The sequence below is a fragment of the Scatophagus argus genome, chromosome 2 (assembly GCF_020382885.2).
Source record: "Scatophagus argus isolate fScaArg1 chromosome 2, fScaArg1.pri, whole genome shotgun sequence".
NCBI classification, from domain to species: domain Eukaryota; kingdom Metazoa; phylum Chordata; class Actinopteri; family Scatophagidae; genus Scatophagus; species Scatophagus argus.
In genome coordinates this window covers 12883444-12902668 of record NC_058494.1, presented here as the reverse complement: position 1 = coordinate 12902668, position 19225 = coordinate 12883444, and the positions used below count along the sequence as shown (strand labels likewise).

Sequence of the window (19225 nt, the reverse complement as noted above, 5' to 3'; positions counted from 1 at the left end):
TAGAAAACAACCATACAGGTTTAGGTTTTCAATGATTGTTTCCAGTTTTAATGATTTCTGCTTTGTACCTGAGAAATCATGTTTGGCCATCTGATGGACAGCTCAGCTATGCAAACAATGATTCATTTCAGCTGCAGATAGTTTTGTCAATTTTTTTCTCAGCTGTTGTCCATCCAAGCTGTAAAGGTACTGTAGGTACTGTGAGTCATCTTCATCAGTGTAGAAAACAAATGGGACTTTCACTTCTGGGCCCAGGGACACTCAAAATACCTTCTACCACATTGCAACCCTTGTAGGCCATTGTTTGCTATGGGCTTTATCATCCTGCTCCTGCTACTGTTTGTAGATAATCTTCACCACAGTTGTACAGTATGTTCCCTGAGGTCCTGCGTCAACAGGGAGCCTGTAACTGAGCTGGTGTGGCCTGGTGGTCACCACCTCACATAGGCCAGTTGCCACTATGTGCTGTTCTCTCTCTGAGTTTAGTCAACAATCACCATACGCTGAAATGCCTTAAGTAGTTACACCAGGGACTGTTCTGAGATCAGACATTGCTAACCCCTCCCTGCACCCAGCTCCCTCCTGTGACTCTTTGTGAGTCTGTATATCTACCACAGAGGCTTGTAACATCGTTTCCCTACGCAGCATGGAGCCCAGCTCCCCTGCTGATCTTTTCAAAACAGTCCAAAGTGATGGCTCTCCATACTTCTGTAAATCTTGTAGATTTACATTGTGTTTGACTTTTCCGTCAGCTTTGTTGAGCTCATGTGTGGTAAACACTGTACAGGGATCTTGTCCTGGTCTGTTACGAATCTTGGATATGCTGTTTCAAACGAAGGATAGATATTACAAGTAATGCTCTCCCGTATGCTGGCAGTACAAAGCCCCCCTAGTGAAGGCAAGCCGAGGAGAAAATGGATTACACAGAGGATGATGTAGTACACAAAACTAGGAGTGGACAGATGAATTAAATAAAATGTCTCAACAATAACCTGATCATTGAAAAAAAAATCTTTAAACCTATTGGACAGTATACACTATTTAGACCAAAGTATCCAGACACACCTTTTTATGGGGCTGTTTTTCAGGGGTTGGGCTGGGCTCCTTACTTCCTTACTTAATGCTTCAGCATACCAAGACATTTTAGACAATGCTGTGCTTCCAACTTTGTGGCAACAATTTGGGGAAGGCCCTTTTTAATTCCAGCATAACTGAGCCCCAGTGCACAAAGCAAGGCCCATAAAGACATGGTTGGATGAGTTTGGTGACCTTAACAGAGCCCTTAACATCAACACCATCGAACACCTTTGGGATGAACTGGAATGGAAATTGTGAGCCAGGACTTTTCTTTTAGCATCAGTTCCTGACCTCACAAATGCTGTACTGTATGGATGGGCAAAAACTCCCACTGAAATGCTTCAAAATCTTGTGGAAAGCCTTCCCAGAAGAGTGGAAGCTGTTGTAGGTGCAAAGCTATGTATGTATTTAGAATGCAATGTCATTAATTTGTGTAATGGTCAAGGGTGCCAATACTTTTGTCTATATAGTGTATGTTTAAAATTTTACTTTGAGAGAGGGGTTAAATATTTGTTGTTATTTCATATATGAAGAAATTAAATCTGTGTATGTATATAATTACTGTCCATGTGTTGACCTGATCAGTTATACATAATTTTTAACAAGCAAATGAATACTTTCCTTGTTGTCTTATGATTAAATTCCACTGAGAAGCTTGTACAGTTTCTCGTCTCAAGAGCCTTTTCCCTTTATTACCCCTATACTCAGTCTCGATCTCTGCCCCCCACATAACAATATCCTGCATCTACCCATGAAAACACAGGCGCAAAAGAGAAACTTTGTCCTTTGCTGGGTGTTATCTTGACCATCAGGACCAGCAGATCTCCTTCACTTCACACACACTCACAACACATGCCAAATCAGTTGGTAGGCTCTCCTGGCTTCACTCTGGGAGATGTACATACATGAGGGTACTCAGTAATGTGTTGACTGATGGTTTCTCCAGCAGGACATCCTATTGTCTGTTTTTACCTCTCCACTCTCAGATGTTGCCTGCTGATATCAATCAGGTGTTACATAAATTTTGACTAGATTTAAAAAAAATTACTGAACCTGAAAGGTTAGAAACACTGTCTGCTTTTTGGCCAAACCAAAGAAAGAACCAAAAAAATGAACACAGTCATGTAGCTGACACATTCACATATGAACTGATACATATTTCAGAGGGAGGGCTCTTCTCACGACGTCATCAGTAAGGTAGGCATTGGTGGAAGAGGAGGTGTCTATAACCCCCCCACAAAAAATCCCTACAGAACAAAGCCCAGGCCTGTCAATCAAGCTCCTGAGGTATGCTGCAGGACGCCACTGCTTGGTTGACCGGTTTAGCAGCCTGACTTCAATTAGGGGAGGGGATGGAGGGAAGGGAAGAGGGGAGAGGTCATACGTCTTATCCACACCTTGAATGGCGTGGTGGACGGACGGTCACAGGAATGCAGCGAGAAGCATTTCTGTAGTGGGGGAAGTGGGATGCTTTAATGAGGATCTCTTAAGAGAGCACTGACTGTCCGTCACACTGTCTTTGCTTTATCCGCCCGGTTCTTAAATGCCTGCTCGGAGACAACCCTCCCCGCACACACAGCTCTGCCTAATTCTTTATCCTGCCTCTCCAGCACCCTTGTTCTCCTTCTGTTTGTCTCCTTCTCTCTTCCTCCTTGAAGATCTGCTGTCTTCTGTTTGATCCTTTGTCTCTGTCCTCAGAGAACTGGAGTAAGCCATCAGTAAAATGCCTCCCCTGTAAACTGTAGCAGCTCCCCAGCAACGTGGTCCACAATGCAAACACACCACAATGCAAAATATATGCATATCCCAAACAAAAACAAATGGCAGACTAGATTCTATCCATACTATTTACACAAATAGACACACACTATTTGTTCCTGCAAAATAAGAAACTTGTTTTTTCAGTCTATGTAAATGGAAATGTCGTGATTCTTCCATCAGGCCACATGTTTTAATGCTTTCCTGAAGTGAATGTCAATCCAAGTCATTAAATGGACTGTGTGATGTCTGTTGACTCACCGTAATCTTTCTTGCAGTATTTCTTCATGTTGATCTTCAGCTTGCCTTTAGATGCTTTACAGTAAGAGTCACAGTCTGCAAGATTAAGAAGGGAGAAAACTAATTACTTTTTATTAATGGGGAGAAAAGGGGTTTGTGAATTTGTTCAAAAATCACTGCTTTGCTCACATAATTTTCAGAACATAAAAACAAAGATGGGCCTTAAACAAGCATTTATAGCTCTTAAAAAAACTGTAAAATCTGTAAAATTATTTCCAGAATTTTTAGTGAATTTTTGTAAATAAATAATGTAAAAAAAGTAAAGCAAAAAATAAAAAAACTAAATAATAATTGTAAACACTGTAAACTGCTTATTTCAAAATCAAAAGGGAAAAAATAAAAAAAAATTGAAAACTATTTCAATTTAAAGTGTTTTGAAATTTCTTATTTATTTTGCATCCATACTAATTGATCAGGCAATTAATAAAAATAATTACCATTGTTATTATTATACACGCATAAATAAAGTACAAACCTACAAAAATAAATCAGGAAAATATTTACAGAAATACAGTACAAATATATGTTTATTTATGTTTTTTCCATTTAAAAGATGGTCTTAAAATTTACACACACACACATAATATCCATTATGAACTTAACTTTCTACGAAACTGAAGAGGGCAAAACATTTTTGTCTTTTGAGCCCACATTAGCACAAAGTTTTAAAATTTCTTAAAATTTCTTTAAAGTTCAGAAGTTGGCTGGTTAGTTGGCTGCTTTAGCACCACTTTTAGGAGAACTGCTCTCATTTTTTGTTTCTGTTCCATCATGATGCATTTGTGGGACTGGCCCAGATTTCTGCTCTGTGCATTTACGTTCATTAAAAATGTTTCAACCAAGAAAAAAAAAAAAAAAAGACAAACGATACCAACAAAAACAGATGTCTGCCTTTTGAGTCCTGTCGCACTACTTTAGAGAACGCTAAAAATGACAAAACTTCTGGCAACAGTTCCTCTAGCTGACGCACATCTGCCTGCTTGTAATGGTGTTTGTGCAGGCAACTACCCCACAGCCATGTCTATTACAGACTCCATGTATGATGGTCAGGACCTCTGGATGGAGTTGATGGTAACAGCAGCAGCTTAGGAAAAATACAGATGACCACTGCCCTCTATCTAGTCACTGCCTGTCAAACTGTGGGAATGAGTCAGGCCTGTGCAGACCACCATCCACCCACTTCAACCCCCCACCCACCTTCCATCCAAATCTCACCTCAGCCCCCTGACCTCCAGAAAAAAATAACCCTAGGATCACTTCAAGGCTCCACCGAGGACCATGTCAAGCTTTTGCATTTATTGCAGTGCGGACGGGGGGAAACACTGAGGGCTTGAGGGAGTGGAAGGTGGGGGGTGTGAAGGGGGTCAATGCCACACAAAGGGAGGTCAGGAAGGGAAAATTAGCCATCCATGAAGCAGAGCACCCTTTTTTAGAGGAGGGGGGTCCTCTTTGGAAATGTGAACAAATAAATACCTCACGCACCCAAACTGCCTCACAGCTCTCTGCTGTGGGGAAGCTTATGTATGTATGTATGTATGTATGTATGGATGGATGGATGTATGTATGTATGTATGTATGGATGTATGTATGTATGTATGTATGTATGGATGGATGGATGGACACACTCATAGATGAGATGAGGTAGTACTAAAAAGGTGATTTACTGTACAGTAAATCCATTGGTCGTTGATTTTTTTACTCATCTGAAGTAAACTGTTGTGTTTGTTGAAAACTGACCACACATACATTGCAGATTAGAACTAACTGCTCTTTGTCCATATAGATCCATGAGGATACGCATATGCCTTCAGTTTCATGATAGATTACCAGGAGGTGAAGGAGGCAATAGTATATCCCTCCCTCTGCTTTGCTGGCCCCAGCAATCCAGAGAGTGTATAGCTTCAGTGATTGCCCCATGCTATGCTGTCAGGTTGCCAGACATTTACAATGCCGGCCAGCATAATGTGATGTGAGGCCATATCATCAAAAAAAAGTGTTTTCCCTTTTTTCTGCTCCTTCAGAGCTCTCCCAACTGGCATAAATTGGATCCAGAGTACTGATTTGGTTTACACTTCAGTGCTGCAAGTTGTAATGAGTATAGTAAAAGAAATGAGGGAAGGAAGGAGGGAGCAAGAGATGGATGAGCAGCTAGCAGTCGTGGAGGAGAGTGATGGGGTGGGTGAAGAAGGATTGGAGCTTTCAGGCAGCCTGAATATGAACAAACTTCATTGTTGTGACCAGATCTTTGCTCCATGCCTTTACTCTCCTTTATACTCTGTTTGAATGAGGTTGCCTGGGGAACACCACGACAAGAAAAAATGCAGGGAAAGAGGAGGGAGAATGGATACTGGTAGAGAGTGAAGGGGTGGAGAGGTTGACAAAAAAGAAGACAGGAGTGAAGTTTATGAGGGGGTGGGAAGAAGAAGAGGAGGACCAGGATTTTAAGTGAAACCCCCAAATCAGCAAAAGAAAACCCCCAGAGCTGGTAGCCTCACAAGCAAGGCCACAAAACTGGAGCTGGTAGTAGTAAATAGAGAGAGTAACAAAAATAGGCAAAGTAAATGAAACAGAAGAGTCTATATGAGCTGCACCTGATTACCATGTAAATGATCGAAGGGGGAGCTGTGGAAAGGGAGCTTTGTTTTCTCATAACCCCCCTTGATGCCATCGTGATACTTCCCTTTGATAGCCTTTCGTTCCCCATTAGTGTACCCCTGAGACACAGCTCCGGGCCCCGCTGAGAGCACCCCGAGATCCCCATTTAGGGCCAGGCAGTCCCCTACCGAGAGGACAAATGTTCTCTTTGTGTGCACGTTACAAGCTGGGGAAGTGGGAGCAGTCCTGTAGCACTGAGCTGAAATGTGCTTTGGGTGTTTGGGCAGATGTAGTTACTACAGCGCTTTGTTTCCTGCTTTTCAGTGCACTGAGAAGTGCGTAACTGAGAGGTGGACCTTTGCTCCTTCTATCATAGTGCTGTACAACCCTTTGAGCTAATCGTTTTCATTTGGGATGCTTCTTACTAAAGCTACTTCAAGGAAGAATACGGTACTGTACAGTTCTGTGTGTCTGAGCCAGACCTTTACAGAAAGTCAGAAGTCAAACTAAGCCTGAGTTAGGGTTTAGATAGGTAGAAGAGTAAAACATGTCCAATATAGAAAGATGTTGGTAGACAAGTTTGTGTATACTGTTGGTTTGGTTCCCCTAACAACATTTGAGCCACAGGTAACATATACTGTAATCTAACAGCTGAGATTAGAAATGTTTTAATTATATCACCAGACAAGAATGACCATTTTGAATGATTCCACAGAACGTGACTTCGTTCATCTGTGCTCAACAAGTATTGTTACGGTTACTAAAAAAGGTAGATAGACAGAGGAATGAAATATAAATAAACATATGGAAATAATTGCTGACCTCCTGCATGAAAGTCAGACTTGCAGACCTACACGCCCATCCACCCCTCTGTACTCAACACTTTTGCTGTCCACCCTTCACTACCTAAGGGACACGCTACTTCCTGCATTGTCAGTAAGCATTGCCACTGGGCGTAAATCGTGTGGAATCATCCAGCAGGGATGCCATCCCTAGAGATAAACTGTCTGGAATCAGATCATCCAGGGAACATTCAGAGCTTTTAAGAGAGGTGTGTGATTGCACATACATGCAATATGAAAAGAAAATAATAATAATAAAAAAAAACTCCCATAAGCCTCACTGAGGAACCCAAATGAACTTTGCAACATCAACATGACACAACACACCCCAGTTACAGTTGATGTGACCACTATGAAAAGGTGCTGAAGGTCCATGTTTCAAAATAACCACCACCGCCACTTTTGCAGTAGCATGGCTGAATAAAAATATGTATTGTTGTTTCCGCTCAACAGCTCTCATAGCTTCCACTAAGATAAATTCAAATATACCCACACAACTGAAACCTGATCACAAGTGGTCAAAGTTGTGCTGTGAACAGCCACCTATACCAGCTAGATCTGAACAAACTCTGGCCATATCTAGATACAAGATACTCAGTGTGAACACGGCCACAGAAGGAGGGTGGTATCAGAGGTACCAGGACAGCAAGACAAGGAGGTGTAAATGACGACCCAGGAGGAGGGCTTTCTCCCTCAACCAGACTGATTGAGAAACAAATTGCAGCAAATAAAGCATGTAATTAGATTATGCAGCCCAGTGTGCTGCCCTGCTCTCGCACCAGAGCTGTGAGTTTGGATCCTGTCCAGCAAAGACAGAGAGGGAAAGAAGGGAAAAAAAGACGAGTCCCCCACTGCCTCGCTCATTGTATTGTCAGCGAGTAAAAGGTGGTTTGTTTTCAGCAGACAACAGCCATTGAAGAAGCTGTTAAGAGTTCTTGACCTGATTTGAGATTTTACTTTTTGGGTGGCGTGCAATCAGCTCTGATGAGTTGGGTCGTCCTCTGTAACTGTAACTGATGAGACTCCTGTTGGTTGTCACCCAACACACACACACAGAAACAGAAAATATCTCTGCAGAAGGTTGTCATGTCATTAGAAATGACTTTGGGCACCAAAAAGTAAATTGCATGCAAAGGTTTTATATGGATAATGAGAATTTGATACTGTGCTGTTCTATTTTTGGCTCTGGTTATTGCAAAATGTCTTTTACAATTATTTCCTCTCTCACGCTCTCATAAAATCAAGTGGTGTAATAAGATCTCACGTTGATATGACTGTAAAACACGGTGGAGTCAGCGAGTGGAACTGGGCGTGTGAAGCAAGACTCATGTCCAAAAAATCCAAGGAGGGGTCCGCCACAGATTCTGATCACTTCCAGCCTCAGTCAAGACACACACACACACACACACACACACGTAAGACTGAACCTTGTTACCCTTATGAGCCTCATCATCGTCACTCCAATCCTCCTTCTCCTCATCATCATTAGTTACTTTCACATCCTGTGTACCCTGACAGGCCCGGGCGGCCATCACAGGTCATCAGCGGTTAATCTCCTCCACATTTTGTTGCTGTGCAGACGTCTCTGTCACGACCCATGGGAGTGGCGACTCACACCATCCGTGACCTACCAGCACAATGTGTGTTTTGTCTGGGCCACACCATCGGAGGTATTCTCCATGCATTCCAGCCCTCCGTGTGGTCGAGAGGGGGAGAGCCCTGCTGCAGGAGACAAATTAATATCCACTCCATTTTCCCCCCACGCCCTCAAAAATACCCCCCTGCCCCCCCAATGAGGCACCTGCCTCACAGCTGTCGGCCCAGCACCCGCTGGTGTCTCACACACACACACACACACAACCAAACACACAAACATACACACACACTCATGTTTTCTCTTTTTCACATTAATTTCTAAATTAACTAAGTATATCACTTCATCACTTCATTAATCCTCAAGTTCTTCCTAATTTCTTCAGCATCTTCATCCCCTTTTTCTTCTCTCTCTCCATCCACTCCTTCTTCTTGCTCTTCCCCTTTATTTTTCTTCTTTTGGTTCTCTGATCTTTCCTTTTCATCCTGCTCCTTTTCCACTTCCCCAAACTTTCATCTTCTCCTTCAATAAGCGTGTTCTATATTCTCTTACTACTTTACTTCTTTTACTTCTTCTGCTGCTCTACTAATAATAATAACAGTAATATTTTTTTTAAAAGAAAACTGCAGGTACTATCACAGTTTGATGCTCTGATAAAGTCACATCTGTTTGCAATCACATATTAGGTGATAACGTAGCTGCTCAAGCAAACTGCTCAGGCGCCGCAAGGCGTGTATTGGCTCTGCAACCTTCTGAGAAGGCTCAGAGGGTAATGTGTGCGTCCTCTGAGTCTCAAGTCCAGGTGGTCCAGTGGGACCGCGAGGTAGTCATGATTCTGATACAGCCGACACGGGACGTTCTTCAAGGTCTTCCACTTTCTGCTTGATTTCAGTCTCTCTGGGCTGAACAGTCTCGTGCCTATTATATGTATGTATGAGAGGGAATTCCCAGAACTCTCTGTTGTGATTAGATTATCTGTATGGCTACACGGTCCGAGTCATTACGCAGTCTCCTTCAGGCTGTGTTTACATTAGTTCAATGACACGGTTTAATCAATGAAATTATTAGCCTTATGCTAGGATGTGGCTACAGGCAAAAATTTCACAAACTGGAAGGAAAGGTAAAGGTATTATTTTCATCCACCAGCCCCCCCCCCCCCCCCCCCCCCCCCCCCCCCCCACACACACAAATGTCCAAACATCTTTTCTTTACTAAGACAGAAAACCAATAAATATGTTGATCAACTTAGCATTTATTCAAGTTGAAAAAGTAATATAGTCTTTCTCTCACTTATCCAGTAATCCCTCAGTGAGGTGAGGAAAATCTCCTACACCCCAAATGTGGACAGATTCCTGACAAGGGGGCCCAGAGAAACTCCAGATATTCTAGCTGGGCACCACCCACAGTGTTATGTGAAGACAAAGCGTGAAACAGAAAGAGACGAAGGAAGTAGAGGAGAGCGAAAACAAACTGAAAGAGAAAAGAAAAGTGTTGGAGTAGAGTTGGGGACCGGCAGTAACCTGAACTGTGTTGTCAATCGAAGCTGTCCAGAGGACCTTTGGGCCCTCAGAGGGCCCAACAGCAGCTGTAGGAGAATCTTACACACACTCACACACGCATACGTATATACACTGGGCCTCCTGCAAACTTAATGAGTGAGACAGCACAAACATGCAATGCCAGATGACTCGGTTTTTCCACCATGAGGCCAAACGATAAAATGAATGAAGGTTGGAGCTCATTCCAACAGGATTTGTGTAGGTAGGTTTATTAAGAACAAGATTTTGTTCTTGTGTTTATAGCATTTATGCCATGAATAGTGCTATAAGACACTTTGAAAAATAGCTACAACAACCACTAACGTAAAACCAGAAATTCAACCAACAAATAAGCTCACCGCCCAGTTCACAACTCTACAATCTCTAAGTGGTCATACTGCATTAAAAACATCTGATGTCATATCCTGCCATTAAAGACAGAAAAATCCACAATGTTACAGTATAATTACAAGATCCAAGTCCCATAATCAGTCCTTCCCTCACTGCACTGCATCAGACTGGGAAAGAGGGAGCTGAAAAAAATCATCAAATCAAACAAACTGCCAGGCCCCGTGCTGTGTGCTAGACCAACACCCTACTGTGCCGCAGTTAGACTGATTAATTGTGAAAGTGTGAGAGATTAAAGGAGGCACGTCCCAAGGCTGCCTCTAATGGATTTAATATTCATGAACCCCTTATGAGGAGGGGGGGGAAGACATGAGGGATCCAATTTAACCAGCAGTCTGTTTTTACACTTGTGGAAAAAGTACTGTGGCGAGGCGTGGAACCGCTTCTATCTCCCCGATATTCTCCTCATTTTTATTTTATCTTGTCTGGATGTGTAGCCACGTAAAAATAAATGTAAGAAAAAAATAAAACAAATGTCTGATTCTCAGCTGTACTCACCTGATGGCTCCTCCGTGCTGCTGGATGGGGTTGTAGGAGGTGCAACTGGAATCTCTACTCACAGAGAAACACAACATAGACACAAAGAAACATCAGTTTCATTATTATGTTAATTATACGTGTGTTTTTTTTTTCTCTTGTGTGCATATACGTTGGCAAAGTGTGTAATGGTGTGTTAACGGTGTGAATTGTTCAAAGTTCAGTGATTTTTTTTTCTTTTAGTGTGAATGTGCAATTGCTATAGTTAATGTGCAGTTTTCTTTACTCACACTAACCATGACATTGAAACATCTCTAATTCTTGTTGCTTTCTTTGTGTCTTTCCCCTAAGTTTGCTCTCTTCTGTCTACTGTCATTATAAAGGTATAATATGCTCACAAAATGCTTAGGACCATAATGTGTATGATGTAGGGGTCAAACTATGAAACGTGCACATGAATAAAGCCCCTGTGACGTTCAGTAAGAAAGTTTTCCTCTTATATCCTTTTATTTTCTTTAATATTGAATATTTCTCTCAGACGCTGTCCTCTGACCAATAAACTGCTGCTAAATGTCTCCTCCCCCAAATGTTTGTCTGCTGTTATTTTAGCAAGTTAACCTTTTTTAATGAATCTTTCACTACTGAGTTGTCAGTTCTTTGTTACTCCCTTATTCCCTGCTACAACAGAGCTGCAAGATTGTCCAAAGACTTGATTCTCTCAGCCCTCCTTCATACTCTGTTGTATTCACAAGTGGGTAGGAAGTTGACACTCAGAGAAGCCATGCATGAAGAACAGCCATCTTATCTCCAAAGGAGCAGGATGGCAACAGAGGATATAAAGCACACATAATGCCCTTTTGTTATTGTGGGCACGAGGGAGAGAAGAGGCCTCATCAAAAAGTCTGCACAGAGCAGTGAGGGGGAATACGAGGACAAAAAAAGCAAAACCGCGGAGATGTATTAAAGACACATACAAAGAAAGAGGCTGACACGCCGAGGACAGAGGTGCCCAACAGTGGTGGTTTCAGCTGCGCAAAGGTGAAGACTTTGTGTGTATGAGGGAAGAAAGAAAGAATCAAGTCTTTTGTTCGAGCAAAATCAGATTTTCTCTTCTGGGATCGAGCAAACCTGCCTTCTGTTTTCTGGATGTACACAACATTTACGTGTGTTGTGCGGCATGAATCAGAATCTGTGGAACGATGTGGCATGCCTGTTGTTGACTTCTGGACATAATGAGGCCTTCTCTCATGACGGATTGGTCTATATAATGACAAGAAAAACAATTGCTGCCAAAACAATGGCGCCTGAAGCCCAGAGGTCCCCTCACTGATGTCGTTGTTGATCAGCAATCTTCCATCAGTGTTCAGCTGCCACATGTGCCAGTTTAAATAATGAGCTCGTTTCTCCTAATCGACTCATGTAGATTCATGGCCGACAGCGCTGGAAAGTATACACAAAATCAAAGATGCGATATGACTCCCTATTAAAATAAAAGTTGGCAAGCGCAATTGCTGAATCTAAGAAGGCTGTTAAAGGTTAAACTAAGTTAGATGGCGATGATCAGAGAGGAACTTCATTTCCACCTCACAGGGATTGTTGCATGCTTGACACCTAAGATCGAACTTAACATTCCCAGGAATCAAAGATATGATAAGTTCATTTAATTTATTCCTTTATTATCCTCATGAGCATTTAATTCCTTGTATCTAATTGTGATGGCAAGAGCACCAGTTAACAAGTGTTTTCACAGTGAGCCAGGAGAGCCAATAAATTTTGACAAACTGTCATTCACTATGCAGCTTTGAAGCACAGGCCTTCCCTTGCGATGTAATATGTTTTCATCATTCTGACTGTAATACACAAGTTCATATTTTCTCTTATAAATTGTCATTGGATGCTGAGAACAAGATGGATTTTGTAATTTAACCCAAAGCTTTCTTTAATCTAAGACACTCCGGAGCTCGGAGATGCTGATGTTAACGGTTCTGGGTCTTTACTCAGATTTATGGAGACCAGCAAGCTGAGAAGGCTACACTGCTGTAACCTTGAGGTTCAGTTTAATGGTGTGTTTATTTAAGCTTACAGATTTACTGGTCAGAAAACCAACAGTGGGACACTAAGTACTTGTCTGAAGAAAAAGGATGAGAGCATTTAATTGTAAGAGTATCTGCTCTTACAGTGTTTGTATGTTTGTGTTGTCCACTGTGTTGTGTGTTGAGTGTGCACATGATTGTAGTGGTGGTATGTCCCTCCCTTTCAAATATGTGCAACAGACCTGAGGCCAGGCCATATTGCTCCTACAGTGAGGCAGATATGGTAAAGACTGGTTCCACGTACTTATGCAGGGGGCAATGGGCGAGCGGCTCTGCTGGTAGCCTTTAGCACAGCGGTTGCACGTGATACCAGTCACGCCGTCTTTACAGGGACATTGTCCTGTGGTTTGGTTACAGGTTTTGCCAGCAGCACCCACGGGATGGCAATCACATGCTGTGAGGAAACAGAGGAAGAAAGAGAGGCATAGTGAGTGGTGACACACAAACACACACACAATGTGGGGAGATACAAACATGTACTATCTATAGAGAGTGCAGGTGGGTACACAGCAGCAACAACAGCAGTGGTGCCAACAACAATAGAGCGGTGAGAGACAGGTGGAAGCGTGCACAGAGAGACAGAAGACGCCACAGTGCTCGCTAAGTGGCTCTTTAATAAGTCTGCAGACATTTTAGCACTGTGTTCTAATTTTCTAATTAGCATGTAACCATTACATCTATTGTAATTAAAAGCTGTAAAGACACAGCACCAGCATAATCTTGAATCACAAATATGCGTGTGTGTGCTCTGCATGAGGTTGTTTGGCCTTGGTGTGTACAGTGTGTGTGTGTGTGTGTGTGTGCGCTCTGTGGGAAGGCGGCTGTATGTGTGAGGCAAAGAGAAAGAGTTGTGCATGTTTACCAAATGATAAAATAATTGCGGATAATCCTAATTGCCTGTTTCTGATTTGTGCTGGGCTTTGAATGCCAGCCCAAAACGTCTGTCACACTTCCTCCCAAACTGGGGGGTCTATCGAACACATATGCTTCAGGAATGTAATCATTTTCCAATTGCTCTCCCAATGCAAGCCCTTAATTTAGTTCACAGCCAAACTCCTGTCAGGTTTGAAATCGGTTTTGAATAATAGTTGTCTTGCGATTTGTTTCTTTTCATCTATTTATGGATATGGATCGTAGTGACTCTGGTACAGAGAGGTGGTTGAATTAATGGTTTTCCATGCAGTCTGTACAGTAAATCCTGATGGTCTGATCCAGACCAGAACAAGTTTTGATAATCCATCACCGATTTCCACGTCTTTACTCAAAAACCAAACAAAGACGAAAAACCATGTTTGCCTCTGAACTCTCACCACTATAATCCTACCAAAAAGTGTTATATTTTTTGTTTATTTCCTATGGAAAACCAGTGATGCCGACTTTGAGCCCCAGGGCTGGGCTGGCTCTGCTTATGCGCTGCCCCTCCCTTGATATTTTTTTCTGCGTTGTGTCACTTGTCACTCTGAAAGCCTTCAAAGGCAAAGCTGAATTATGTATGTTGAGGTTTGTGGGGGTATTTAGCGGTTTGGCCTGTTTTGTTTTTAACCACACAGGCTGTTCAGCCCACAGTACAGCTCCAGAGCAATGTGTTCCTTTCGGCCCATTTCATTGGAATTAGTGTTTAATATGTATAAATGTCCAAACAAATATTGATTAATAGTGAAGCTTGTGCATTTAATCAAAATCACAGGTTTCTACTGTATATTGATTTAATAGATTAAATAATGTGACTGTGTGAGCAGATATTATTTGATTGTTTCCGTCTAAAGCGTCAGTTATAATATATTTTGTTCTTTATCTTCACTTCACTGTAATTCAAGCGCGCTGTATGAGAGACGTGTTCTCTCTGAGATCCAGATCACTGCGGGCCTCAGGGAAAAGACTTCTCTAAAGTGGTAATGTCACACTGAATCTGTTCTGTCCGTGACTGACCGCTTGAAAACAACTTAGCTGTTGTGAAATATTTTGACAAGTGAAGTACTACAAGACAGCTCTGTCCTGTAGGACAAGACCATAATTTTGGATTTCAGCATGCCACCTCCTCTCCCCTCACACCCACACACACACACACACTCTCTTTCTCTCTCTCACTTTTATCTCCATTGCCTGTTTCCTGTGATTCTGTGATTCTGCTTCTGTTGCTGCTCTTATCTGTCTTCTGTGTGTGTGTGTGAGTGAGTGTGAGTAATTCTTATCAGACTCAGAGACAGCCTCTTTAAAAGTGTGTGTATCTATTGGTCCCTTTATCAGACCAATCTGTCACTGCTTTCATTGCTTAGTTGTGTCTAGCTGAGTGAGGAGCAGACACACACAGACACACACACAAACACACACTCCTAGTAAACAGCGTGGAGGCCGGTGCAGCACGTCTTCAGGCCCGTAAATTTAGGAGCATGTCAGAGGAGTTTGAGGCACAGGGGGGCAAAGTGCGTTTCTGGTTGGAGCTTCAGAGAGCTCGGTTTTTATTTTTCAAGAGCTTCTGCCAGGTAACCGCAGCTCACAGCTTCACGTCTGCCAGTAAATCAAAGTGCACAGCACATGGTCTACAGGTGGGACACGCTCAGACTCCTTCTCCTCTGACTGACTGCCTGACCCGCCGTCCACTTTGCATGACAAACTGTCTGACTCCCTGTGCTGGATGACCCACCTGATGGCTGAAGGACGGGTTTGCAGTTCAGGTCTGAGTGAGAGTTTCAGGTTTAAGTGTTTGTCCACTTAACAGTTAAGTGGCTGTGTTCTCTGCTTCATGGCTACTACAGATGGCTCAGGGAGATATGGGGACAAGAGCGAATGAGGCCCTTTTTTTGTCTCAACACTTGGAGTGAGGAAAAGTAACAGAATTTAATGACAGTCCATGCAGATGTGTGCATACAGAACTGATCCTTCACTGGTCTTTTCCTAAAGACAGCACTGAACTGGATATGAGGAGATTCGTCCTGTATAACTGTCATGTTTCAAGATAAAGACAGAGTTCCTTAAAGAAGCACTCAGACACATAAAAGAATGAAAAACTTTCTTGGTTAATGGGCAGAGTGGAAGGCTTTTCTCAAAGGCAGGCCGTCGGGCCCCAAGTCTGAGATTGCACAATGTGAGAATTTTGAACTCTGCCAATCGTTTACCATAAAACTGGTGTTTGAAGTCTGAACTCCGCTCCCCCCATTTGGTTCGTGTGTTCTGTGCCAATGAGAATAATTTGTTGGCCCTGGAGTGAAGCCAAGCTACCCGAGTCTGTGTTCTATTATAATTAGGTTTCTGGTCCTCCGCAAGTGTCTTTGGAAAGCAGAAAGAGATAGTGTTATTGGGTTGTTGTACTATACATAAACAGCTCTCTTGTTTATCTCGCAGAGGGTGTGTCTTTCTTGTTGTGTTGTTTAGTGTTTTATTGATCAGAATAATAGGATGCAACAGCCAGAACAATCTTGCATTTGGCCGCTGAGCGAGCCTGAAATGTTGGACGTGAGCTTGTTTTTTGAATGATGTTTGATGCACATGTGCGTTTTTTTCTAAATTGAAAACACTCAGATGTCAGCACGACTGATGGAAATCCAAAGCTAAAAGTGAAGCCATGAAAAACAATATTTTTCAAATCCCATGCAAAAAACATTTTATATGTGGTCAATAAAAAAAAAAAAAAACCGTACTGTGTCAATGGAAGACATATGCTGAGGAGAGCGGAGCGGTTTTTTAACCTTGTTATTCTGATTGAAACAGACCATCCCTCAATCAAAGCCTAATTTCCCTCTGTATGCAAAATATGTTCCTCATCATCCCACCAATCAATGTAATTATAAGACGGCTGATGTTCGGATTCAAATGTGAAGGCCTGAATTCAATCCACTGGTCGCAGAACCAACGCCAGCCTGAGAAAGCTTGATTTTATTGGGTTTAGTTGGTCCTCGGAGGAGAACTAATCAAAAGCAGGGCTCATTATTTTACCAAAATCTCTCATATAGACTTGTCATTGCCGTTCAATGTCGGTCCTTAAGGAAATTACTAACTTTTACAACAGAGTTAAGACGGGATTTTAAAATCAGCACCAGGGTGACACACGAGGACAACACACAGCTGATTAAACTCTATGAGGAGTTATCACTGTAGAGTGACATTTTGTTATCTCAGTTACACATCAGACGTGTTCAAAGACCACCCAGAGCGCTGCATCTCTCAGCCTTTTCAAATCTCACTATTGCCATTTTAAGTTAAACTCCAACTGCTAGAAACATATTCGCTCTTATTCAATGACAAACGAAGTTGCAAATGCAGCCACTGAACACAGCACACTCTGCAGTGGATGAGCGGCTGCTCTCTCCTACTCGTAATGGCCTCCTATGGAAATGAGTTGCTTTCGGGGAGGATCTCATTACTCACATAAAAGCAAACTCTTGTGCTCCTCGACCTGCGCTCATTCTTTCCCAAAAGCCGCACAGCAAAGGGCTCTCTCTCTCTGAGTTCAGTAAATAACCAAACCTCTTAATTGCTGTCACTTCGGTGCAGCGCTCATGCTGCTTGAGGAGCGGACAGAAATTAGTTCTGCGGTTTGAGTTTCATTGAATTATCTTGAGTTATGATGTGGTAAACCTGAGAGAGTTTGGCAGGGTGAGGCTTTGACTGCTCATGTAGGTGTTTGACGTAGGGAAAAAAGCTGTGTGTGGTAACTTTAAGTTTAATAACAGAAAGAGAGACGGAGAGGTGGAGAGAAAGTGAGCATGTAATACAATGACACACGTCTTCATGTGTAACTTTCCAAATTTAGTTTGCAGAAATGTTTTAATTGGCAAAAGAAACAGTTCATGCTTCGTATCATTTGTCAGCTTGGGGTAATTACCACACATCCTTTATTGTAAGTCTGTTTTGATGTAACTGAATACCTCAGTAGAACTTTGACAGTGTTTGCTTATAATTATACAGGGCTGAGAGAGGTGGGAGGTGCATAAACTCTGGCAAATTTCATGGATTAAATTGAACAAAACCATTTGAGCTGACAATTTTATAAATGATGATGAAATGTGTTTATGTTTTAGTTCGGTGAGAGGCAGCACAGAATGTGTAGGAGTCCAAAGTGAGTTTCTTATGTGGGTGAGATGATTTAATATTTACTAGTTTGGAGACTCTGATGTAATGAGAATGTGACACGAATGTGCACTCCTGCCATGAGCCTATGGGACTATCATTATCTTCTAACAATAATACTATTATAGATCTGATTCAAATGTTGGGAGCCCACTGAGAGTGTATGAGACTGGTAAAGAACATAGACAATGTACGTTTGGGCTTGAAGTTGATGACCTTGAAACTGAACATAACAGAACTGATGCTGAGTGATGACAATGGCATTAATGATGTTCAGGATAATAATTTACTTCTATTTTAATCTTGTCAGAAAATAGTGAAAATGGGCATTTCAGCACTCTCAGGAGTCTTCAGATTGCGTGTTTTATCCAAAACACAAATGTGTGTAGACAGTAAAGCAGCAAATCGGAGAAGCTGAGAATATTTGGCAGTCTTACTTGCAAATCACACACAAACAAAATTGTTCTCAACTGACTAACTGTATGTTCAGTGTGAAAAAATGTAATTGAGGTATTTTTTATATATATTACTGTAGTATTTTGAGGAGACTAGACATTCCTTAGAAAACTGAAATGCACTCTTCAGTGTAATTATGGATGAATTAACGGTCACATTATCAGCATGTTTTCTTCAGCGAGCGCACCAGGCAGAAAAGATGAGAAAAGCAGCCTGCACAGAGACAGAATCCATGCATAGTGGACGTGTGAAGATGAAGCAGTTCCTGTCAGGCTCCAAAGTTATCAAGAAGTTTTACACACAGACTTAAAATACAGAGCACCACATACCCAGATGCACTATGTGCTATATGTACTATATGTGAGTTTTCTCCAGATGCCAGAGGTCCATACCAGGTGCATTTTTCACAGCCTTTGACTTGCTGTTTTGACTTTCACTTCATGACTCATTTATCCAAAGTTCCCCAACATCAAATTAGTCACCATCGTCCTATGAGAACAGATTTCCACATCAGTGGAAACTGATTTTTCTTAATGCGGGCAGGCTGTTTTCTAGTTATGGTATAAACATTTTATCGTTACATGAACTGAGGTTTTCACTCATGTTTTTTTGCTTTAATTTGGTTCCACGGCAAAACCAATCATGAATTTGTTCTTCTCTGGTGACTCAGACGTTGCCTGCGAGCTTCCAAGGTCTCTCATTTTAGTGGCTAGCAAACTCACCAGTGTAAGCAATAAAAAAGTAATGAAAAGCAGTCAGCAGTCTGTAATCATTGGAGATATGCTGGATTTGTTTGCTGATTAAAAATACAAAGTTCTCCACCATCTAAAATGTGTATGGCATTAGAGAATGTTGTGGTATAAAGATAAATAATTCGATCAATTACTAATTCAAATATGACAGAATTATTTACCAGACAAGAATTAAAAACCAAGATTAAAAAGAAATACTGTATTTTGGCACAGATCTGATTAATTTACAGTCATCCACTGTAAATTATGTATGTGTCATGCATAACAG

At 41.9% G+C, this 19225-nt stretch overlaps 1 protein-coding gene across 2 annotated transcripts in view; it reads right to left on the bottom strand.

Annotated features, from left to right (window-relative positions):
• The window catches only part of ntn1a (netrin 1a), a 60112-nt gene that overhangs the window by 5751 nt on the left and 35136 nt on the right, over positions 1 to 19225 (bottom strand). For both annotated transcript variants that reach the window (XM_046410497.1, XM_046410488.1), the window contains exons 4-6: positions 12927 to 13076; positions 10611 to 10664; positions 3097 to 3171 (exon numbers count right to left, since the gene is read on the bottom strand). In XM_046410497.1, the coding sequence (XP_046266453.1) occupies positions 3097 to 3171; positions 10611 to 10664; positions 12927 to 13076 (279 nt within the window). The remainder of the gene's footprint in view (positions 1 to 3096; positions 3172 to 10610; positions 10665 to 12926; positions 13077 to 19225) is intronic.